Here is a 26189-nt window from a genome sequence, read left to right as displayed (position 1 = left end):
AGCCTGGTTCAGTGCACTAGGAGACAGGAGAGCTGGGTTCAAGTCCCAGCTGTGTCCCTGACTCCTGTGATGTAAGGAGACTCAATTAACTGCCCTGTGTCTCAATAGTCTTTGATGATACTTTACTTCACAGGGGGGGTTGTGAGGCTTAATTCAATTAATAAGTAAAGAAGTGAAAGCCTGACATTTAGACGTGCTGAGCATCCACAAATCCTCTTGAAGTCAATGGAAGATGAGGGCACCCAGAAAAATCTGGCTAGGAACCTGGGATGGAAATGCTCTAGAAGTAAAGAATTTGTTATCTAGATTTCAGATCAGTCTCTAACTCCTGAAGTTCACCCACAGCTATCAAAAAAGAAAAAGCAGGATCTTTTCTTGAAGTCTGACTTGCGTGTTAAGATAAAACATACTAAATAAAAATCCAAATTGTTTTATTGTTACCACGTCTGAGCATTAAAAAGGGAGAGCAAAAACAGAATTTCACTAAGAAATCTGGACTCCGCTGGAGAAGGACTTGAAAGACCTCTTCAGAGGACCTCTCTACAATTAAGCTAAACTTGTTGGGCAGCACAAATCTAGTAAGTTCCAAGGAACATTAAAGCTGTATCATGTTTTGCTTACAGAAGAGATGCCAAGTCAGAGCTTTGACAGCAAAGATTACTTTTGTGGTGAAGAGATGCTTCCTGTCTATGAATCTGTTTTCACGGAGGAAGGAGAAACCATTAGAAAAATCGCAGTGGAAACAGAAAAGCCACCTCAAATAGAAATACACGTGTGGACAATTAGGAAAGGTAAGTAGATCAAGTTATCTTAAAATAGTGCTTTTTTCTTTTTATAGCCTCAGGAAAGATTTACAAATTCTTGCCACTCAGGACTTTATAACCGTTCCAATTCTTTACATTAGGGCATTTGGCACTTCCCTGGTAGTAGAGATAGAACTCCAGTCCTCCTACAACAAAAGCACAAATTGCTAATGCTTGTGCCAAACTCCCTTGTTGTTAGCAGTCTGGGGTCTATCATATGCACTTGAGCAGTTCTGATTTTGACCAATAGAGGGAAGTAGCACACACTAGCCAGTTCGATGCCACCATCCTATTGGGGGTGGGGTGGGAGGGAGACTGTGGTGCATCAAGGGAGATGTAGGCCAACCAGTGAGCCTGGCCTATTGAGGGGAACAGGAGCACACAGCTCCCAAATTACAGCTCCCATGAAGCACTATAGCCATAGGTGCTGGAGGTGCTGGGGGTGCTACCGCACCCCCTGGCTTGAAGTAGTTTCCATTACAGACGTCCCCCAGGTTATGCAAACGTGACTTATGCAAATCCGCACTTACGGAAAAAGTTCCATAAGCTAGAAATAGGAATTGTATTTTTTTTTTTTGGCGTAATGGTCGGGTATACGTATCCGACTTGTGCAAAATTTGAGTTACAGAAGGCATTCCAGAACGGAACGCTTGCGTAAGTCGGGGAGTGTCTGTATATACAGGGTTTACAGTCTGGTTCAATGGCTCTCAGCACCCCCACGATACAAACTGTTCCAGCACCCCTGACCATAGCGGTGCTGCAGAATCAAAATTCTTCAGGTTTTGACCAAAATATTTTTGATTCTGATTTTTCACAGAAAACTTGTTTTCTGTGGAAGGGAAAAGAATTTATGTTATGACCAGCTCTAGTCTTAACCCTGAGCACAGACTTCCAACCCTTTCAGGCCAGTCCCTTCAATTGTCCAAACTCCTGATTATCTGAAGGGTTTAGATGTTTCTACCAGTTCAGATAATCAGTGTTGTATGTACTGCAAATGAATAAAGCCTGAGCTTTTACTTTAGTTAATTGACTGGTCTCCTCGGTTTTACAGATCTAGAAGCTAGATCTCAAACAAATGCCAAACTTCCCTACAGTTCATGGAATCTATGTTGAATCTGAACTTGTGTAATATTGCTATGTACTATAAGAGAGTATGTGTTTCACTATGTATCCTGAGAAAGTGTATTATCTCTGAGGATGCTACATTTCAAAGTGGGCAAAGTGATTCCTTACTGAAAGAAAAAACCCTTAAGGAATCTTTGGGAAGAGTGGAGTTACATAATATATTTTTAATTCAACTGAAATAATATACAAGTGGGGACCCAAAAAGGGAAATGCCAAAAGTGTGGGTGTAAATAGATCCGTTATTCAGTATATAAAGAGAGGCAATGTTATTTTTCTCTTCATCTCCTACAACCAACTCTCTCTCTTTCCCTTAAGAATTATGTTGGCTCATCTCCTACAACCAACTCTCTCTTTCCCTTAAGAATGATGTTGGCTATCTTCTCAAAGGCCCTTTACATGAAGGCATTTACTAAGCGATGACACTGTCTCAGAATGCCTTAGTCCAAATGCTAAATATGAAAGTAGCTTTACTTTCACTTGTTTGTAGTCTCTCTTTATCTGGGAATGTCGTCACACAGTCAGAGCAAGCAAATAGGCAGACACAGGAGTCAAGGCTACTGGGTTCCAGTCCTGACTCAGCCACTGACTCACACAGCGTGACCTCTGGCAAATCATTCAGTCTTCTTGTACTTCACTTTCACAGATCTGTAAAGTTAGGATATAAATTTACTTAGTTTACTGGGGCAATGCTAGGCTTGTTTACAGATTGCTTTGAGACCAGTGTCAACTTAGTGGTTTTAGTCTCTACCTTTAAAAAAAAAAAAAAGCTTCATAAGTTGAGATCATATTAAAGGGCAAACTACACTTAAAGTTACACAGATCATGATCCATGAACAGCCCTCTGAAGGGCTGCTGGTTAATACGGGGTCCTACTGACCTATGCTCCCAGTAGGGCACAAACCCTTCTGGTGGTTTGGCAGGAGCATTTTCTGCTGGCTGCCTGCAGTTAGGCAAAAGACAATGTCCAATGTCAGCATGACAAACTGCTTTTCTCCAAGGCACTGGGATTTTGGCCTCTGCTCTGATCCTCTCTCATTCATGCCAGGGAAGGCTGAAGCTATGTGGGCAAAGGAGGAACTAACTCTCAGATCTTGGTAATACTGTCTACCGTCATAAAACCACAAAAGAAAAATATTGATGGAGCACATGGAATCGGTTAAAACATTATTGGTAAAAACAATTTCACAATGTGGCTCAACATGCTAGTAATTCTTCACACAATCACAACACCACAACAAGCTCAGAGCAGAGGAGCTTGTTTCAACTACATGCTCTTACTGCTTTGCTACAGGGATTCTACGTCACTTCCACACTGAGACGATATCCAAAAGCGAATTTGAACAACTTCCCTACTTCAGGCAGATAACAAGGACAACACTGAGTAAGTAAAAGTCTTGTCTTCTTAGGCTCCACTTTTCTATATAACCTCAGCCCTGAAACGTGCCCTCCATTACTCCTCCAACTGAAATAAATGTGCTACTTTCCCACCAACATCTGGAATCAATAGTTTATGAGTATCAAATAAAATAATCAGAATGCAACATATGATTAGAGGGTTATTTTCACATAAATCATATTTAAAAGATGCCTTTCCAAAGTCCCTAGTAACACCTTGGATTATTAAAAACTGACTGTTTAAAAAACCCAAATTCATTTTTCACCACTAGTACAATTTATATTTCACCCAGCTTGGGCTACAGAACTTGGCCTCCCAATATCACTTGTTTATGGTCAGTTTTATTCTCCAGTTCTTCTGCACTAGCAAGTTGCTGTTATGCTTGGACTTCCACTATTGCAGGGCAACTGCGGCTGTTGAAAGAATTACTCTTGAGAGTATGCTGCAATTACAAGCCAGGGCCTTCCCAGCTACAAACAAAAGCGTCCTTCCCTCAACCCCCCACCCCCCCCCACTCCCTCAATCAGAATCTGGTCCTTCATATTCTTTTAATGTAGTTTTGTGTGGAATGTATTAAGTGATTGAGATATTTTCAAACCTTCCAAAGGAAAATATTTTAATTCTTCCTATCAACAATTTGAATGCGTTTGTCTGGCTAGTGCTTGCAAGTGACTCTAAAGCTCTCTGCATTCTGTCTAAGTCAGTGTCTCTCTGCTTTGTGTTTTTGTTTTCAGGCCAGTGGAAAATATTTAGCGAGGGAGAAGCTCAGATCAGCCAAATGTGTGAAAGCAGAGTGTGCAGGACTGAGCTGGAGGATTTGGTAAAGGTTTTGTACCTTGAAAAGTCTGAAAAGGGTCACTGTTAAGGGAGACAGCACTGGAGGGAGAAAACAAGAAAACTTATGAAAACGTGGATCTGCAGCTGGACTGCAGGCTTATTTTGCTTAAGTCAACAGTTGCCCTAAAAACCAAAACTATAATGCAGTAATTATTCACATCATGCACAGCAAACTTGCTGCTTTATGTGTAGTGGTTTGTGTCAACCATTTAAATATCTCCTAGGAGGCTCTGTATTGGTGGGGGGGGAGGGGAAAGGGAGACTGTAGTTCCTTGTAAAGTTGCAAAGTTAAAAAAGAAAACAGAATTAAAAAAAAAATACTTGGCATGTTATTCAAACTAATGAAATGAAGGACACCTAATAACTGTGCAGGAGCTATGGAGAGCATTATTTCCTGTGCTGAGTTTATACCACTTCTGGTGTCGAAATGACTCATGTTTTTCTAAGGGGGGGGGGGAGAGAATACAAGCGATACAGTACTTGTGTTTGAGCCATAAAATCCAGATTTAAATGAAAACTCCCAACGAGTCTACTGCTTTGGGGATGATGTCTTGCAGTTGAACAAACTCTAAGTAAATAAACAAACCAGAAGGTGTTAGTGGGAATTACTGCATTTATGTAGCAATTTGAGAAAACGTTCAACTTTTAAGTGGTTTTCACTTGGTTTCCATTATCCACTTCTCTACATGAAATATCAGCTCCCTCATGCTGCCCCAATACTGCGTTCTCGTGGGCCCTGTTAACACATAGCCTCGGTCAATAAACTCCCTTTACAAAGTAACATAGCAGGAGAATGCAAAATACTTGAATCATTTATGAAAATTCCTATAGGGTTAAACCCACAGTGATTAATAACTCATTAAATGTCTTGTGATATCACTTAATTTATTAATGGTAATTGTCGCAATAAGAGTGTTCTGCGTGGTTCTAATTGGTGGCCTCTCAACTCCCAGCAAACTAATAAGCATAACTTCAAGGACAACTTTCTCCAATGGCAAACTAATGAGCACTTATATCAAGCCACTAAGTTAGTGCAGCACCAGCAAGACCATTATTCTTCATGCAAAAAGAAATCTAAGGCACTCAGTTTGATTTGCAGTTCACAGGTGAACGATAGTGTCTGTCCAGTGTCTGCCTTCAGAAAAAAGAGTTCTGTTCTGATATACAAGGCCATTACTTTGAAAACATGGCTTTCTCTGAGGAAATCCTGCCACACCAGCTCATGGACACCATCTTAGATTCACTCCTGAGGTGCAAGTTGACTGTGGCTGCTTTCCCTCCATTTTCTGTTTCAGAAGCATACGGGAACATTTCCTATCGTGATTGAACAGCAATGAAGTTCTAAAAAAAGTGGCCTGAGGCCAGGCACTTGGTCCTCAAAGGGAGTGAAATAAATGGCGGTGGCCAGAATTTGGAGGTCCCCATGGGACTTTGCAAAACTTGTGCTCTCTGCTCCGCCCTGCATTTCCAGTGATGGCACTCTAGGTCTTCATCAGGGGTATGTGCATCTTAACAAAGAGGTTAAGGGGTCTGGATGTTCAGTGCTTAATGCCAGTGGCCCAACTCAGGCTCCAGTAGAAGAAATATTAAACCTTTTAGTAGGGCCTTGTTCACAATAGTGATCCCTTTGCACCTCTCCCTGCTAGCAGCTGTGGTTGTAAGAGGCAACCCCCTTTCACTGCTTTCAGTGGCGCAGGATCCATCCCTGCCAGGGTTTCTTGCAATAGCCAGCAGGAGTATATGGAAAGGGTAATCGACTAAGAGCAAGGAGAGAATGAGAGTGGAGAGATGGGAACGTGATAGGGAAGAAGAGGGAGACTAAGTGAGGATAAGGATGAGAAGAAAACCCATGATTTCCTACACAGAAAATCTTCATGGTTCTGCCTGCAAAGAGCAAGCTATCCACCATGCCAGGATAGAGAACAGTTTTTTTAGTGCACTTCCTTCTCTGACAGTGCCCAAAGTGGCCTAAAATACATAACAGAATAGTGTGCCAGAAGGGAGCTCCTTCAGCAGCCAGTTTGATTGGCAAGAACAAAAGAATCCTTGTGATGGCAGTAAAATCATTTAGAAACCCGACAAGGCACTGACACCAAAATATAAATACACGGTCCTATAAATGATGCAAGGGCAGTTCTCATAAGAGAGTAAGTTAACTCCAGTGTCCATGCCAAATTCAGCAATGAGACTTCGCCTCTCTAAATTCTCTTTTGTGTTTAAAATGGGTGTCGTGTTCACCTCCTGTCCAAAATTGTGGTGTAGTGCGCCTGTGCACTGTTAAACAGGTGTGTGTTCCACACCAGAAGTGGGTGCCATGCAGTGTAGTTGTGGGAGCAGCCATTTGTAACACACTTTGGGATCCTTTGGGTTGGAAGGCACTGCAGAAATGTAAAATTTATTATAAATCCACTAATAATACATGTATTAACATGAACATACCTCTGATGAAGACATAGTGGAAGGCATCCTGAGGCATCATAGTATTCTGGTTGGCTGACAAACACGTGGCTATGTTTGGCTCACCTCTTGGTACAGTATGTTTGTAGCAGTAGCTGATTGAACAAAGATTATGTGAAAAGTGTACAGTGTTTGTATTGTTTTTTTGGAAGACAAACAGTCTTGTGTTTGTGACAGAACAAGTGGGGTTCAAATTGTGTATTTATTTGTATAATAAACACTTATGAAAAACAAAAATATAAGCACCATTTAGTAAATGAAGTTCTGCATTTTTACAGTCTCTGGTCATTTAAGACAATAAAATACACAATATCATCATGTTTTTCACTGTCTTCACAGGATATATGCCTGATGTGGTACTTATTTATGTACTTGCTCTATCACTTTGACCTGGTTTTATAAATTAATAAACTCTGCAGTTGTTCAAAACAAGAAGTTCTCAGTGATGTGATATGTGAATTAAAGAAATAAATGTTAGACCTATTTGCAATTCTGCTGCTATTATCCCTTTAAACCAAATCAGCAGACTTGGACAACAGAGTAAACCCTGATCTGCAACCTAGCTCATGGGAGTGTGTCTTCAGCCGCAAGAGCTGCGAGTACACTTTGCCAGTGAAAGTAAGTTAAGTTCTGATTCAAAAACTGTGTCCACAGCAAGATATGAATCAGGGCCTAAAGCCCTGCCTTATTTTATTCATCTAGCCCATAATCATATGCTTTGGTGTAAGCATGTGCTTACTTAAGCCCCCTGAATTTGATGGGACTTAAGCACGTGCTTAAGCCAGTGGTGAGCAACCTGTGGCCTGCACACAGCCCATCAGGGTAATCTGCTGGTGGGCCACAGACAGTTTGTTTACATTGACCGTCTGCAGGCACAGCCGCCCGCAGCTCCCAGTGGCTGCGATTCACTGTTCCTGGCCAATGGGAGCTGCAGGAAGCGGTATGGACCCCAGGGACGTGCTGGCCACTGCTTCCTGCAGCTCCCATTGGCCAGGAATGGCTGCTCAGCCACTGGGCAGGCAGCCGTGCCTGTGGATGGTCAATGTAAACTGTCTTGTGGCCCACCAGTGGATTACCCTGATGGGCTGCATAAGGGCTTTGATGAATCAAGGCCTTAGGGAGATGCTGGGGTATAGAGACCTTGGTCTAACCATATATGGGTGAGATCAGAATGTGCAAAGCACGCACACGAGACTCCCAGCGAAATCAGCAGGAGCCCTGTATGTTCCTCTCAAGGCATCATTTAGCCCTAGTTTGTCAGCACTGGTAGAATGTTGCTGTCCTTTTAGTTTTAAGGGGCCAGTCCCTCTCCTATTTAAGTCAATGGAAAACCTCTTTCAAGCAGGGGTGGCACATTTGTATAATTTTTGGTGGTGCCCAGAACAGGTGCAAGTCCTGCCCCCGCACACCTGCCTTGTAAGCCGATATATATTTTTAAAATATAAAAATATGAGGGCTCTGGAGTGGGGCTGGTGTTGAGGGGTTTGGGAGGGGCTCAAGGGTGAGGGTTGTTGGGTGGGACTGGGGATGAGGGATTCATGATACAGGAGGGGGCTCAGGGCTGGGGTAGAGGGTTGGGGTGCGGTGGGTGTGGGCTCTGGGGTAGGGTGGGGCTGGAGATGAGTTAGGGGTGCAAGCAGGCTGCCCTGGGGCTGGGGCCAGAGACAAGGACTCTCCCCAGCCCTCTCCCCGCTGGCAGCAGCAAGCTCTGGGGGAGGGTCCTGCCAGAAAAGGGAAGGGTCAGGGTCAGCCTGCCTTGGCACTAGTCGACAGAGGGGGGCACTAGGACCCTGTGGTGGCAGTTGATGCTGGGAGCCACGGAGCGGAGCTGCAGGGAGACTTGAGGCAGGGATGCTCTGGAGCAGGTGTGTGGGGGCAGCAAGTGGGGGGCTGGGGGATATTCAGGGGCAGCAGGTGGGACCAGGGGAGAGACCCGGCCCCAAACATGGGTGAAGCCAGGCCCCCAGACCCTGAATATTGCGGGAGCCCAGGCACCACAGGCCCATATAACTCGCCATCCCTGCTTTCATGTGGAGCAGAATCAAGCCTAAAAAACAGTGAAATCCTGATTTTCAAGGAATCTGGGCATCCACAGTTCACATCAACTTTCATTGGAGTCCTGGTTGCTTGGTACCTCCCAAAAAAACAAAACAAACCAAACAAACGACTAAAAACCTGTAGCAGCACAGTTGGAAGTGGATCTGACACACAGCTCTGGAATATCTTTCCCCCCGCTCCCCCCCCCAACGAGAAAATGCTTCAACAGAAGCCTCTGTACAGTATAAATGATCACTTATGAGCTACTGTCCCATCTAACTAAATCCATTTGCGAGAGTAAAGGAAGAGATTTAAGAGCCACTACTGACTGCACAGGTTTCCTCATGAATAGATGGTATATATCATAGAACTGGAAGGGATCTCAAGAGGTCTTCTAGTCCAGTCCCCTGCACTCATGGCAGGATTAAGTATTACTAGACCATCCCTGATAGGTGTTTATCATTGGTAATTTTAAGAGCAGGTAAGATAGAGACTCCACAACCTCCATAGGTAATTACAGTGCTTAACCACCCTGACAGTTAAGAAGTTTTTCCTAATGTCTGACCTAAACCTCCCTTGCTTCAATTTAAGCCCATTGCTTCTTGGCCTATCCTCAGAGGTTAACAAGAACAATTTTTCTTCCTCCTCCTTGTAACAACCTTTTAAGTACTTGGAAACTATCATTATGTCCCCCCTCAGTCTCTTCTCCAGACTAAAAAAACCCCAATTTTTTCATTCATCCCTGATAGGTCATGTTTTCTAGACCTTTAATCATTTCTGTCATTCTCTGGACATCCTCCAATTTGTCCACATCTTTTCAGAAATGGGGCACCCAGAACGGGACACAATATTCCAGCTGAGGCCTAATCAGCATGGAACAGAATGGAAGAATTACTTCTTGTGTCTTGCTTATAGCACTCCTGCTAATACATCCCAGAATGATGTTTGCCTTTTTTGCAACAGCATTACATTGTTGACTCATATTTAGCTTGTGATCCACTATGACCCCCAGATTTTCTTTCTGCAGTACTCCTTCCTAGGCAGTCATTTCCCATTTTATATGTGTACAACTGATTTTTCCTTCCCAAGTGTAGTACTTTGCATTTGTCCTTATTGAATTTCATCCTATTCACTTCAGACCATTTCTCCAATTTATCCAGATCATTTTGAATTTTAATCCTGTCCTCCAACGGACTTGCAACCCTTCCCAGCTTGGTATGATTTGTAAACTTCATAAGTGTACTCTCTAAACCATTATCTAAATCATTGAACAGAACTAGACCCAGGACAATCCCTGCAGGATCCCACTAGATAGGCCCTTTCAGCTTGACTGCGAGCCACTGATAACTACTCTGGGAACAGTTTTCCAACCAGTTATTCATCCACCTTATAGTAGCTCCAACTAGGTTGTATTTCCCTAGTTTCACTTGACCTTCTCATAAGCAAACAGTATCAAAAGCCTTACTAAAGTCAAGAGATACCACATCTACCGGTTCTCCCCATGTGACATTTGTCCATGCTGACTGTTACTTATCACCTTATTATCTGCTGGGTGTTTGGAAATTGATTGCTTAATTATTTGCCCCCCTATCTTTCTGTGTGCTGAAATTAATTTGACTAGCCTGTAATTCCACAGGTTGTCCTTATTCCCCTTTTTACAGATGGGCACGATATTTGCCCTTTTCTAGTCCTCTGGAATCTATCCCATCTTTGATGACTTTTCAAAGATAATCGCTAATGGCTCAGATATCTCCTCAGTCAGCTCCTTGAGTATTCTAGGATGTATTTAATCAGGCCCTGGTAACTTGAAGACATCTCACTTGCCTAAGTAACTTTTAACTTGTTCTGTCTCTATTTTAGCCTCTGATCCTACTTCATTTTAACTGGCATTCACTATGTTAGATGTCCAAATTGCCAATAAATGTTTTGGTGGGGAAAAAAAAAAGTTATTCAGCACTTCTGCCATTTCCACATTTTTTTTACGTGTCTGTGTGAATTACCCTAATAACCGATGATGGGTGCTATTACACTGTGGCTAATCTCACTCTTCTCCTGATGTTATACTGGTACACACGGATTTTACCTGGCATGTAAAAACAATTCAAATTAAGTCTATTAAAGTTTAGATTCTCCCAATTACAACTGAAGTTCAGCTCATTACTCCGGAAAGAATGGGGTTAATATGATTTTACACACAAGTGATTGCATTTTCCCATTATGCTGCTTCATCACCCTAAGCCCTTTGCTGGAGCCTTTAAATTGTATTGAAGTACAGAAGATGGGGGTGGGGCGGGGAAGCTATCGGGCCAGTTTGCTTTTACTAAAGTGGGTTTAAAGAGGGGGAAAGTGAGAGGGTACATGGCAGAAGGCATTTGATTCAACTATGTTTTCAGAGATTCATTAGCAGAAATTATCCAGAAAAATCTAATTTATACATTATCGTAATAACTCAATGGTATAGTGCTTTCTATACCTACACCACCATTGCTTTACAGAGATTGGTCTTATTTCGGTTAAAACTGAGGAGCAAACGGAAGCACAGGGATTTTTAATGACACAGTGAGTAAGAGCTGGTAAGAGAAATCCAGTTCCCATCCTAGAGCCCTGTCACTAGACCACATTGCCTAAATGGTGGTGGTTCCTAACCAACTGAGTATAGGAGGGAGTCTCCTGGGCTATGAGCATGTTAGGTTGTCATTACTTAGGTTTCCCCTTGGCTAAATCTGATCACATTAAAGATAGAATTTTGAAGACAAAATTATATTAACTCCAACCAGATAAGCTGGAGATAGTAGCAAGCAGGATAGCGCAAACAGATAAACTAAGGAGTGGTTAGAAGTGGTGAAACAGCAAACAGGTGGCCCATTGAAGTTGCTTAATCTCAAGAGCCATAGTTCTGTTCCTATCATGACTTGTTGGTAGAGGAACAGCTATCACAACTGGCTGCAGTGTTTCTGGGCTTGATCTGACAGGTGAACAGGTATGTTTTTAGAAGGTTGTTATCCTACGGAGAGGACATGCTCCTGTGCAGAGTTGTATTTGAAGAGAAAAGTCGAAGTTGTCAAAGTCTGCCAATCGGGGAGCAAATCCTACAGTATGCATTAAACAAAACTTCCTTTGATGTCTATGAGAGCTCTGCCTAGCTAAGGACTGAGAAATGTCCTGTGTGCATTATTTGCTAGTCTAGTAGGGGCAGGTTTTTGGGTGCCTAAAGCTACAAGTCACCTAATGTGATTTTAAAAATACTTCTGGGCACTCACCTCCATCTTCAGAGGCTCAAATACCTTTTAAAATCTGGGCCTTAGTGTACTGGTTTTTATAGAAACACGAATTCTATGGTTCTTGGAGAAAGCCACAGAAATGGCTGGGTTGCCTTGTTTGGGGTTTCTCAGTGCTCCTGACAAAAATGTTTTCCTGCTTTGTAATGCAAAGCAATTAAAATATGCCTTGGGTCAAATGGCTAGAGCAGAGGACTGAAAATGGACTCCAATTCATAGAGCTAGGCCACCAGTTCACAAGTGTTGAAATTCACCTCTGTGCAAAGCAGGGCCGGCTCCAGGCACCAGCTTGTTAAGCAGGTGCTTGGGGTGGCCGCTCCAGAGAGGGGCGGCACGTCCAGGTATTCGGCAGCAATTCGGCGGACGGTCCCTCACTCTGCCTCGGAGCGAAGGACCTCCTGCCGAATTGCCACCGCAGATCGCGGCTTTTTTTTTTTTTGGCTGCTTGGGGCAGCCAAAACCCTGGAGCCAGCCCTGGTGCAAAGGAACAGCACAGGACCACTGCAGGGCAGTGGTCTTGTACCAGCCCTTTCTGCAGAGGTGAGTTTCACCTCTGGCAAGTACAGCAGTTCACTCAAAACCAGTAATTTTTTTGAGTGAACTCATATAAGTAATTTTTGAGTAATTCATATAAGCAAAGCACAAACATCCATGTGTGGTATCCAACTAACAACTGACTAGGCCTGGACATTTATGAGATCGACAGAGATCTCTTTACATAGTGATTACAACTCAAGATCATTTGGAAAATACTGATAACAGTCAATCTATGCCAAATTTAAAAATACCAGCACGAGAAGGTTTTGGGAAAAGAAAAAAAAAATATGAGACACACACAAATCTATCATGGAAGTGAGTTAACAGAATGTTAAACCCTGGAAAGGTAAACTGTTAAAACCTGGAAGAGGTAAAAATAGTGAAACTCTTCGAACCTTGGGTTTAAGATGTCATTGGAAACTCTTCATAAAATTCTTATTTCATTTGGCCTGTTTATATTCATTTCCAAATAAACCACTTTCCTTAGTTTTAAGGGACCATGTTATAAAACTAAAGAAACTGTTTCCTAACTACTAGAACGCACGCTCGTCTATTCTTTAGAAGTTCTTAAACCACCCTCATCACAGTAGTCTGAGCACCTTTCAATAGCACATTAAGCTGCATGATTTATCACACCCCACAACACCCCCTCCCCCATCATAGAACATGGATTGTCTGACTTTCACATCCCCAAATCATGCAGGACGGATAAAGGAGAAGGAACTACCTCATTTAATACTATTGTGTTGTTCTGCAATACCCTTTTAAAATATTTTAATATGTATTAAGCCTCCCCTCTTCATACATTTTCCAACAAGAAAGAAGCTAAAGACATTTCACAACCCAGATTTTTAATATCTCAAGAATAATTGATAACACATGAAGCCTTTATGTAATATCGGTGCACTGTTTGATGCCTATTGCATTACCCACTGCTATAAAAGCCAGGATTTTTTCGATTTATTGAGGGAAGGAAAATCACCACAGTTAATCCTTATTTCCATTTATTCCTTTTGTTTTGGTTTTATTCTCCTGCACTGAGGTTTTGGAAACTTCTGCTACTTGGGTACAGTATCATGAAAATGCAAATGCCTATGAACAAAAGCATAAGCATATACCCACAACCCTGCCCTTATCTAACATTTATATATATAAAAAAAAAAAAAACACCCACCCACACACCACAACTGAGCATGAAAATGAACCAGACAAGACAAAATGAAGCAATTATTTTAACCTGGGAGAATAAGTTTCAACAGATGTCTGCGCCACTAATTCAATATGTTCAGCTAAGATGACAGGTTTGTTTTCAACTAACAGCAGCAATAGCATTCAGAGTAAAGATTCCCCCTGTCCTTTATTCAATTCTGTAATGGGAGACAGTTCACAGCACTACTATGCACCACTCAAGACCCACTTGAGCTCAGGGTCTATGTCTACACTGCAATTATACATAAGCAGGCTCACAACAGCTAACTTGGGCTTGCAGGGCTCGGGCTGCAGGGATATTTACTTGCAGTGAAGAAATTTGGGCCTGTAGTTCAAGCCCCCATGAGTCCGTGTCAGCTGACACAGGCCAGCCCCAGGTGTTTAACTGAAGCATAGACATACCCTCAGTGCAGCTTAAATGCGTCTCACATGGAGACTACACTAACTGGTGTTGACTCTTCCTGGATTGGGGTGAATTGACATTCCCTCTTCTCCAAGATGACTTCTCTTTTCTTTCTTATTTCCTTACCAAGATGCTCAACACCCACACAGTGAGGTGTTAAGGCATGTCTACAGTGCAGCTGGACGTGAGCTTCCCAGTGCTGGGCTCAAGAAGCAAACGCTCAAACCATAGCAGCGTGTATGCTGTGGCTCAGATAGTAGCTCAGGCTCTCAAGCCCATTCGTCACCTTGGGTTGGAGATCAGGCACCTAGCCCAAGTTTCTGCCAGAACCACAGCATCCACACTGCTGTTTTTGGCACACGACAGGCTAGCTCAAGCCCTGCTAGCACAAGTCTGCCTAGGAGGCTTGCTCTCAGCCGCAGTGTAGGGCTACCTGTAAAGGCTGATTCCTGCTCCCATTTGATGTCAATGGCAAAGCTCCCATTCATTCATTTCCATAGGAGCAGATTTTAAAAGGGGCTGATACAGTCGGCCACTGAAGTCATAGGACATGCCTGATAAAAGACAAATTAGTCAAACTTTGTCAGAGCTGCAATTGTCACTGGATTTTTTTGCAAATATTTTTCAAAAAGTTATCGTGATTTCTTGCCTGCGGTTTTCCTCCCACCTTTATTGAATGATCAAAATGTAAGCAAAGTTTACATTAAAGTTTTAATTTTTATGCAAGAAGGAAAGGGAGGCTAATATTTGCCTGTATTTTCTACCAGCTCTCCCCTTTGGCAGCCAGCAGCAGGCAGCCCTGGAAGAGCTGAGATGCTGCAGTCCACACAGGAGTCTCACTTCACTAACTTGTTTGAGCGTGGGGGAAAAGACGACATTTCAAGAACTACTTTGATCATTTTTACATTCTATGATAATGCACAAGTTTGCTTGAAGACAGCTGAAATGGTAACAGGCCCTTGACTAAAGAAGAAATGCCATTTCGGTTTGAACTTTATTTGCTTTGTTGTTAGTTATGCCAGACGAGCTTTCACTTCAATTGAAATAATTTTCTAAGTAAAAAAAATATATATATTTGCTTTCGGGGGTTTTCTGGTCTGCTTAGTTTTTATGCAAGCTGATGTTCAGGCATTGTATGTTTTAGAGAGAGACACAACAGAATGCAGAAAAGCCAACATGAGAGCCAAGGAGCATGCAGAGTGTAAGGAACTGAAATGAGATGTAGCTCCTAGAAAAACAGACGTATTTAAAAATCCTCTTTGGACAATGCACTGCAAGGCCTTAATGCAGGATTTGGGCCTAACAGAGACAGATATTGTTCATAAACTGAACCACACCATTTGATGCTTATTATTGAATTAAAATGGGGCTAAACAATTTAGAAATAGACAAGTACGGAAATAACACACACACTCTCCTCAGGCACATATATAGGAACCAGCACAGTATGTGTTGGTGATAATTCCACCTATATCCTGATAGCCCCAAAACTGAAAAGTGACTTCTTAGTATTCTGACGAACATCCACTGCTGCAGCCAAAGAATGAAAGGAAGGGAAGAGGTGATAAGAGGAAAGGAGAAAAAGAAAAGCACGTTACTTATAAACTGGTGAAAATAAAGGAGACAGGAGGCTCATCCACACACTAATTTGCACCAGCTTAAACCAATGCCAACCACTAATATTGGTTTAAAACTGGCTACATCAGTTTAGCTTGCCCCTGTAAATATATAGGGAAAACGAATATATAAGCCAGGTTTAAATGGAGTTAAGAGTGTGCACATCCAGAGTTGCACCAATTTAAATAAATCAGTTTTAAATCACACCTTCAGCTAAACTAGTGTGATGTGTCTGTGTCTGGCAGGATTAGTAGGAGCATTACCAGCAGGTTGAGGGAAGTGATTATTCCCCTCTATTCGGCACTGGCAAGGCCACACCTGGAGTACCGTGTCCAGTTTGGGCCCCTCCCCCCCACTACAGAAAGGATGTGGACAAATTGGAGAGAGTCTAGTGGAGGGCAACGAAAATGATTGGGGGCTGGGGCACATGACTTACGAGGAGAGGCTGAGGGAACTGGGGTTATTTAGTCTGCAGAAGAGAAGAATGAGGGGGGATTTGATAACAGCCTTCAACTACCTGAAGTGGGGTTCCAAAGAGGATGGAGCTCGGCTGTTCAGTGGTGGCAGATAACAGAACAAGAAGCAATGGTCTCAAGTTGCAGTGGGGGAGGTCTAGGTTGGATATTAGGAAACACTGTTTCATTAGGTGGGTGGTGAAGCACTGGAATGGGTTACCTAGGGAGGTGGTGGAATCTCCATCCTTAGAGGTTTTTAAGGCCTGGCTTGACAAAGCCCTGGCTGGGATGATTTAGTTGATGTTGGTCCTGCTTTGAGCAGGGGGTTGGACTAGATGACCTCCTGAGGTCTCTTCCAACCCTAATATTCTATGATTCTTCTCTCAAAGTGGTGCAAACCAAAAGAAGCTTCATTGCTAGCCCTTATTCTTTACACAGGCCCATTGAAGTCAGTGAGACTACTAACTGAGTAAGGGATGAACAGGGTATTCCAAGGGGCAAAGGGTTGCAGGATCTGGCCCTAAGACTGAGTTGAGCCACAAAACTGCAGTCCAGCAAAGGTCTTAAGCACATACTTAACTGTATGCACATACATAGCCTCACTTGAATCCAATATGTGTTTTGATGGATTGAGTCAAAGTATTCAACTCCTTGTAGGATTGAGCCTTAAGGGAAGATGCAGAAATTATAGCAAGAACAATGTACAAATCCTATTGGCCAACTTTCCCAAAGAGCATGGGAGTCTCTTCTGTTGAGGTGTGTTAGTCCTTCTGAATAGTTCACCTCAACTTTCAAAAAAGGCTGAAAATTTTTTTGTACTGCTACATTTTGTACCTGACATTAGAAGGTACAGACTTTTTTTTTTAAGCCACATACTTTATGGACAGATCCCCAGTTACCTAAATGTTTCTGACTCAGTGCTGTTAGTGGAATTGGTTCATCCGAGATTACATTCTTCCCCACACAGAGTGTCAGTACAAGACCCATACATGACTTCAGTCTTTAAATATTTTCAAGGCTCAGCTGGGACTTAAGTGATGCTTAAGCTTTGTTCTAGCCTTCTGCACAGGGGTGAAATTCACCCCTTACATTCCTAACTGGGAGAAATAGGACTTTCCTATTAAACCCTGCAGCTTCAAACAAATATAGTATTTATTCTTCACTTCCTAACCTGAAGGTTTTGTGATACTGACATGATGCAGCACACTGTTATAGCAAGAGGTGACTGGATTTCAGTGGTGAGTGAAAGAATTCCTATGAACATACTTTGTAAAGCATTTGAGATATTTTGGAATGAAAAGCACTACAAAAATGCAGGACACTTTTATTAATATTGAGCCCTCTGCTCTTTCTGCTATATCTTCCACTGGCACAGTAGAAGGACATTTTCTATAATAAAGACATTGTAACTATCTAATAACTAAACGGCAGCACTTCAATTACCACTCCAGTCTTCACAAAAGGTTGGTAGAAAGAGGAAGTTTCAATAGTAAATACAGCTTTAATATAAAAGTTCTACTCTTGGGTACATACATGCAGCTTCCATTGATTGCTGTGAGACCACCACATGGGCAAGTATATCTCAGGGCAATTTTTTTTCTGTATTATTAGAAAACATTTCCTGCTTTGGGTGGAAGGATATTGGTGCATGTCAGAAGTGGAACCTCACAAAATACACATTAATTAAATGCATCCAGACAGCAGTGTGCTATCCTTTCAGAACAACGCCAATATACATCCTCAGAAGAATATTTACAAGACTTGGGCGTGATTGTCCAGTGCCCTGAATGGAGAATCATTTATACCAATGCAATACAAGTGTAAATATATTACCAATTCACAATGGCAGTGTTTTACAGTAATTTTACACTAGTGTAAATGACTATTCAAGGTGCAAGGCACGGGAGAGAGTCAGTCTCTTTGAGTTTCCTATGTCAAAATATGCTAGAACTCCCTGGTATTCAAAAATCTTCTACTATTTTGTTTCCAAGGATTGGTGTACAAGTCATGGATCATTTTCACATGAGGGAGAAAAAAATTCATGAATTTTTTTTTTATTCATTCAAAGAAAATCCATCTAGAGGCACTTGCTTTTACAAGCATTAAATAGAAAATTCTGTTCAATGTAAAATAGTGATTGAAACAAAACAATGCTTTTCATAGCGACTTTGAAATTTACAGCAGCTTTTCTTAGTCCTATTTTCCTCCTTCCTTAGGCACTTTTTAAGGAATTCTACACTGGCAAGTCTCCTGCTGTTGAGACTAGGCACTTCCCATGACCTAAGCTTGCAGATAATACCCAGCACATGCTGACTAGAAAGAACTTGGGAACTATTTACCGCATCCCAACGATGTCTGTTATGAGATCAGCTCTCAGAGACAAACAAAGCTATCATAACCATCCTGTTTATGGTGACCACTGCCCATATCCCCTGACTGCACCGAAATCCTAACAAAAACATTTAAAAATTTACTTGTCAAGCAGAAAGCTAAGATTTCCACTGGCTTTCATCACCACCACTTGTGGAAAATGGTGCCAGTATTCAGTGCCATAACAAGAATCATTCAACCAAGCAATTACCTCCTCATTTCCCCAACCCCTGGCAGGCCATACTCAAATGGTGGATGGTGCTGTGATTACTGCTGTGCACAAGCAATCCCAAGCAAAAGTGAAAATGTAGTGCTTAAACCTTTAGGCAAGCAAGGGGAGCGAGTTCAGCATCTTAAGTTTCATTCTCCATAGTGAAGACCCTGATAATGGTACCTCTATTTTCTCTTCAGCTGCTGCCACTGCAGCCATCTGTGTCTCCCCCTCCACACCCACTGAATGCCTGAGCCAGATAAGGAAGAGGACATGGGATGACATGTTCAATGAAATCCTGCAAGCCTGTGCTGCACTGGATCATGAGTACAGAGCCTGGAAGATGAACACTAAGGACAACCTGGAGAACAAGAGTGGAGAGGAGAAAGGCCCTGGAGTCCCAGCAGGAAAAGGAGAGGGGGCTGTATCAGGACATAAGGAGCCATCTCAGGTGTCAATAACAGATGCTGCAGACTCTGTTGAACCTGCAGGTTCAACAATCTCAGGCTCACCTCCTTCTGCAGCCTATTGAGTACTCTATCAGGACCTCCCTATATAGGGTGACCAGATGTCCCGATTTTATAGGGACAGTCCTGATTTTTGGGTCTCATATAGGCTCCAATTACCCCCCCCCCCATCCTCTGTCCCAATTTTTTGCACTTGCTGTCTGGTCACCCTATACATATGCGCGTGCACACACACACACCTACCTCATGGCATCAGAGGAACAGTAAAGAATCAGTTTCACATTAACCCTGGCTGTCACAGGTCAGTGTGTAGCTGGAATGGACATCCATGTTCTTTCCCCTTCATAATAAATTAAGAGAACAGAACTTAAGGTTAAATGTATTTGTTGTAAAATTGCATGGTTTTCTGTGTACTGATTTTGTTATAGAATAAACTCCTATTATTTGGAACATAATTCATTGCTATTTGTTCACAACATATTCTGCTGAGTACTCAACTGTTCTGAAAGCAAATTACCTGTTACTGCACAGTGTCACACAACTCAGAGGATCATTCACAAACAAAAAATAGATGCAATGACAATGTTTATTCCTACATTTACAGCAACCATACGATTCCTCCCAGGCCACAAAAGAGCAGGGCCAGGTAGAGCACCTTACACCACCCTATTCTGACTTACTGTTAAAATGGTCTTCCAAAGTCTGAGCCATATTACTCTGCGTTGAGTTCTAATAACCCTCATATTTGACTGTTCCAGTTCAGCAGACAGCCATTCCACTCCCACCCTTTGCTTCATATATATTATGCAGGACACAGCAGGCAGCTATAACTATTGGGATATTTTTCTCCCTGAGGTTCAATCTTGTGAGTAAAGAATTCCAGTGTGAGGGCTGGACACCCCCCTAGAGTGCCACCTGATGTACTGGGGTCCCACTGAGCCAACCTGTTCCACCAGCCAGGGATTCCTCACCCTGTCCTTGCTATGTCAAGCCCTCAAGCCTTCCCTAGCACACATTAACAATTAAGGCCACACCCAACTGCAGACAGACGGAAATCAGCTCTGTGTGGGAGGATTCAGCTTAGGGATCAAAAAAATTTGCCCCCCCCCCCCATGGAGGGAGATATGTACAGGCCCCCTCCCCGCTCCCCATATGAATTGCACAAACTGGTTTATAGAAAACAAAGACAACTTTTTTAACTACTAGGACAGATTAAGTGATAAGGGATAGCAAATAAACCAAAACAGATTACTGAGCAAACAAAAAACACACAAACTAGGGTTAATATATTAAAGAAATTGGCTACAAATAGTAATTTCTCACCCTAGATATTGTTTTATGCAGGTTGCAGAGTTTCTTGAAGGTAAACTGCACTGCTTGCAGCTTAAATCTCCAGTTTTACCCTTCATGGGCTGACCTCTCTCAGCCTGGGTGCCAGTCCTTCTCCCCAGAAGAGTCTTAGGTGTTTATAGCAGTCACCTTGGGCAGGGGTTCAGTGAAGAACCAGTGACCATGATTAACTCACTCTCCAGTCTTATATAGGCTTTACATATGGTGTGAATCTTTTGTTTCCTAGTCTGACCTCCCTTAATGAAAAAAACCCATTGAAAGCCAAAGGGGGGGGGGGGGGAGGGGAAGTCCTAGTACCAGGAGACAGGATCACCTGACCTGTCAGGTCAAAGCAGCAACCTGGGAAGCTTCTCAGGAACGCAGAAGATTAGTATCTTCAAAGTCTTATTGTTCTTCCTAATGGCCCATTCAGGCCGATTACCTACTGTCTGGTGGACATTTCCCAGATCCAAACACTTTTGTAATTGATATAGAGCTTATATTCCTAACTTCAGATACATCAATGACACATGCATACAAATAGGATAATCACATTTGGTGAATCATAACCCTTCCAATGATCTCACAAGACCCATCTTGCTTCAAATACAGTTTAGTTATGCCATATTCATAGCATAAAAGCTTATTTCCATGAAGAATACAGGGGGATGTGACAGCCAGCATCCCTTCAAATGACCAAAAGTGCATTAAAATGTCAATCTGCACCTGCTGAGCCAGTAATTGAACCATTCCTTGGTGCTGTTAAGCGGGCCATTGTACAGCTGTGTGAGCCCGGGGACCAAGAGGTAGGCTGGGGGTCCCCAATGGCAATCTGCCATTTGGGAAAAGAAAGTCCCTTCTTGTAGTGTTCCAAACAGTCCACTGCTCTTAAAGATGCTAGTTACATGCACCTTCTCTGACCAGCCTACACCGCTGTTAGTGACACAGCCTTGATCAGCCACCAGTGCTTGAATGACCATAGAAAAGTAGCCCTTTCTATTGAAGGTGTTCTAGTGCCAAAATAGGGATGTGTGCGCAGTCTATTGCTCCACTGCCATTTGAGAACCTCATTGCTGCAAATCCATCCATTGTGTCCTGCACATTGCCAAGAGTCAGTCCTGAGGAGATTAATGGCCCTGCACACTTGCATCACAACAACCCTCATGATGGATTTCCTGACTCCAAACTGCTACTGCTCAGTAGGGAATCTGATGTTGCAAGTTTTCAAAGTGAGATTGCCACTTACTTCTCCACTCAGTGCAGCTCTCATTTTGGTGTCCCTGTGCCGGAGGGCTGGGGTGAGCTCAGCCCAATCTGCAGCCACTGCTTGTCATCCCAAACCTGCATTATGATGTGATCCCACAAGTCAGGGTTTGTGGCAATCCACCAGCTGCAACTGCTCCATGAATGCCACCAACCACCTTGAGTTGATTCTTACTTTTGCAGCCATCTGCCTTCCAAGAAATCTTCTCCACTTATTTGGTTCTTGCAGCTCTGCAAATACTCCAGGATCATTAGTGCAGAGCTGTGCAGGCTGCATGCTTCTGTCAGATGGTGACTAGCAAGGAGAGCCATGCAGGTTCATGGGATTTTGGGGGGAGGCATGAAAATTATGGCCTACAGATAACATTATGGGATGGAGATAGCTCAACTGGTAAGTTGATACCAGGATCCCAGTCACCCCTGCACAACTTGTTGTAGCCCCATCATGCACTGCCAAAACGTCCCAGAAGACAGTGCACTGAATGGTGGCGAGTTGCACAGTGGGATACGTACCCATGGTTCACCACACTCTGCATCAATACAAATGCTCCTGGTGAGTATGTGCACTACTGATACAAGGAGCCAAGTATGCACATGCACAAGCAATGCACTAACTGCAGCAGCTGAATGCCAACACAACGTGAAACATAAATTTGTAGCTTGGACACGGCCTCGGTCTACACTTGTATCGGCATACCACATTGGCCAGAGGTGTTAAAAAACCACACCCCTGCTCTGACCAGCATAGCTATGCCGACAAAACTCTCAACATAGATGCAGCTATGTCAACAGAACAGGGCTTCTACTGACTTAGCCAATATCACTGGGGAGCTGGTTTTCCTATACTGACAGGAGACTCCTTCACCCAGTGTAGGTTGCATCTACACTAGGGGGCTATGACAGTGTAGGCTCCATAGTGTAGACATAGCCACAGAGTAAGACACCACTTTGAATCCAAACTGGGTCAGTATGATGAGTTCTAGATCTCATGGCAATTCAGTGGCCTGATGAATGAGTTGATGTCTAGTTTGTATAAGAGAGGTATTCATGATTCAGAAAATGCAGTCAAAGCTCTTGCAGTTTTATGCATGTAAACTGGTCAAGGTAAATCCAATCTCTCCTCTAGAGCTCACTCTTGAACAGCTAACATGTTAAAACTGCAACTTTCCATGTTCACACTAGCATTTCAACATGTGAACACATTAGAGAGACACCCCTTTTCCTAGAGGAGATATAGCCAAAGTGGAAATCTCAAAAGAGGCACTAATATTTGAAGAGACATGGTATCAGGATAACCCATTCCTACTGACTGGTTCCTTCCTGCAGGCCCTCTTCCAATCCCCAGATCTATTGATGCTTCCTGTACTTATTACCTTCTGTGTGCTGCTCCTGGTGAACAAGGTTCTGTGACTAGAACAGCTGGAAAATGAAGTAAGAGTCTAACTAAGAATTCTTGGATCTTGAATGGGAAAGACTCAGTACTATACTGTCACTCACCATTCCCAGAACAGGGAGAGAATTCCACCTTAAAAAAGGGATGCTTAGGGCTGGGATCCCTCAAGACTAAGAGTTCTGACTGACAGATATGTTCCTCCGGATCTCAGACTAGTAACACAACAAAGAAAGGTTTCAGAGTGGTAGCCATGTTAGTCTGTATCAGCAAAAACAATGAGGAGTCCTTGTGGCACCTTAGAGGCTAATAAATTTATTTGGGCATAAGCTTTCGTGGGCTAGAGCCCACTTCATCAGATGCATTAAGTGAAAAATACAGGAGCAGGTATGAATACATGAAAGGATAGGGGTGCTTTACCAAGTGTGAGGTCAGTCTAGCAAGTTAAATCAAAGAAAGAAAGTTGTGAATGCATTTAAGAAATTTGATTGATCAGAGGGTGTCTGTTTCTGACAAAGCTCCAGGTAACACATGACCATACAACTTTTCTATTTTGAAATTTGTCTTTTGCATATGAACTCATGCAGTGAATGAGGAAGTTAGAGGCAGCTACTGAAAAAGTGAACCTTCTCAACAAGATGAAATGAAAAGACCACACCTTGGTCTTTGCCCTGTATACTAACCACTTAAGATGTGTTTATATCTCTGCCTCCCCCTTCCCCCACTGTTAAAAAAAGGAAGACAATATCTTTCATATCCCCTTCTTAGAGTGTCTGTTTTCATATCATTGGTGTTTCGTTCTTTCCGTTTACTGTTCTGAGATGCAAACCTTTAAAAATCACCAAGAAAAACCCCTTGCAGAGTTAACAGGAGCTGCAATTTGTCACTAACATGCAGTCACTCCTCATTTTAGGCCAACTGATACAGCTGACCATTCTGTTGTCTATAAAGTTTGTTTTCCAAAACAAAAAGTAAGGCTGAGGTTGAAACCAAGTTAAAGGCAGTGATGGCTCTCTGATGAAGTGAATAGGTTGCTCTCTGTGCCAATACAGTCTGCTTAATCACAGTCTAACATTTAATTGTGTATACAGCTAAGGGGACTTGCTTGCATCGGCTTAATTATTCTGCATGCTAATAAGAACAAAGGGCCTCTGTTGAAGTAATCAACAAAAATTTTAGCTGGCTGAGTTTCCTCAAATGTTCTAAAGACCAATGAAAGATCCCATCATTAAGGATTTGTGGCCTCAGAGAGCGATTTTAAACCTGCTCCCTTCATATCACAGCTGGCACTTTGAGCCCACTCAAATTCTTTTTATCTGAAAGCCTCAACGAGGCAGAACAAAAGAGTGCTGCTTGTTTTGAGTGATTTGTCTAGGTCATCTATGTGATGTTCACTAGAAGGAGATGTGTATCTTAATGATCTTTTGGCCAGGGACAGTACTGCTACTTTCTAACTTTTGTCCAGTACACAGGACTCCTGATGCAGGGTGCTCTGGATGTGTCAGAATGGTAAATGAGCCCCAGCAGTTGCACATTGCATAAGGATCCCGCAACAATTAAGCAATAGCCCCCACTGTTGTGGGCCTCTCCTGCCAGATAATTGACCATGACTGGAGCTATGCAGAGTCCTGCGCTGAAAGTGAGGGTACACAACAGAAGTGAAGGTTAATTATCTTGCAATGAGAGGGAGGTTAAGCGGGAAGTGGTTTGTAAGAGGAACCAAAGGTTCAAAGCCTTCATATTCTGGGGGCATTTGTTATTCATTTCTAGTATTTCTTAAAGAAGTCAGGTCTTTAGAAAATGTACAGAGGGCGCTGATGCATGCCCTTATGGACAATGAGAAAGATGTCATGCACACTGGAAGTCGGACCACTGATAGTCATGTATACATTCCAAGATTAATCCAGATTAGAAATAAATAGTCAGAATGGAGGGAGGGAGACAATTTTATTAAAATCAAAAACTTCTGTATAATTTTTCCATGGAAGCTTTCAACTTTTTGCAAAATACTGAAATATTTCAATGTGGAAATGTCTGAACAGTGGTGCCTTATGGGTGTTATAGTTCAGATTCTCCTCTATAAACCAGGGTTCCTAGTCAGACTACATCTCTCATAATGTAGCACTTCCCCTCACACTTGATGAGGGGAGGTGATGCATCATGGAGTTGATGGTCGTGGTGCACCATTAGAGATGCAGTCCACCTGGTGCCTGTCCCAGAGAGGAGAATGAGGACATATGTGAGTGTAGTAACCCACACCCTGGTACTAACTAACATTGAATGCTGTTGTGGGGAGAGACGGCCCATGAGAGGGCAGCATGAGCTGAGGAGGTGACTCGGAATCCCCCTGATAGGGTGGGTAGAGAAGGAAAAGAATCAAGATGCTGAACTAGGGAATGAATTGGAGCCTGGGTAGGAGGTGAGGTGACATAATAAAAGAAGATCAGCAGAATAAAAGTAGGGGACTGAGGAGTGAGAAGGAAAGAAAGAAAAGAAAGGTTTCAAGTCGGGGGGGGGGGGAGGAATAGACCTGGGTATGTGAGCAGGCACTCTTAGAGAAGGGAAGGAGGCAGGGAGGGGGGAGCCTATGACCTACCAGAGAGAGTATCAAGGGAAAAAACCTGGAAGGAAATAGAATCGATGAAAAAGAAACTGGACCAAAAAGCGGTCAGATGAAAACAGATCCTGAAATCCGTAAAGAAGCCCACCTACATAGGACCTAATCACGCTGTTCAGATAGTTTGAACATCTATTGGAATACAGTTCAAAGGTGCCTAATGGACAAGTGAGGCCCATCAGGTGAAGAAACCCCACGTGTGGATAAACTCAGTGAAAAGAGATACAGCCACAGGAACATCAAATCTAAGAAGCACTTCAAGCCAAAAAGAAGCAAAGAACAGGATAGCAAGAGTGGAGCTGGACTTACAGCCAAGGAGTGGAAAAGTTGATTCTTTTCTGAAATGACACAGTATATTGTGAAGTACTGTATATACTCGTTCATAAGC

The 26189-nt window shown here is 42.8% G+C and overlaps 1 protein-coding gene across 2 annotated transcripts in view; it reads left to right on the top strand.

Moving 5' to 3' along the window:
• CHRDL1 (chordin like 1) overlaps positions 1-7050 on the top strand; it is a 56867-nt gene extending 49817 nt beyond the window's left edge. For both annotated transcript variants that reach the window (XM_034781871.1, XM_034781870.1), the window contains 3 exons: positions 624-791; positions 3220-3309; positions 4059-7050. In XM_034781871.1, the coding sequence (XP_034637762.1) occupies positions 624-791; positions 3220-3309; positions 4059-4189 (389 nt within the window). In that variant the 3' untranslated portion in view covers positions 4190-7050. The remainder of the gene's footprint in view (positions 1-623; positions 792-3219; positions 3310-4058) is intronic.
• The last annotated feature ends 19139 nt before the right edge of the window (positions 7051-26189 follow it).

The sequence above is a fragment of the Trachemys scripta genome, chromosome 9 (genome assembly GCF_013100865.1).
Source record: "Trachemys scripta elegans isolate TJP31775 chromosome 9, CAS_Tse_1.0, whole genome shotgun sequence".
NCBI lineage: Eukaryota > Metazoa > Chordata > Testudines > Emydidae > Trachemys > Trachemys scripta.
The sequence above is the reverse complement of the archived record's forward strand: the minus strand, read 5'-3'. Positions and strand labels throughout refer to the sequence as shown.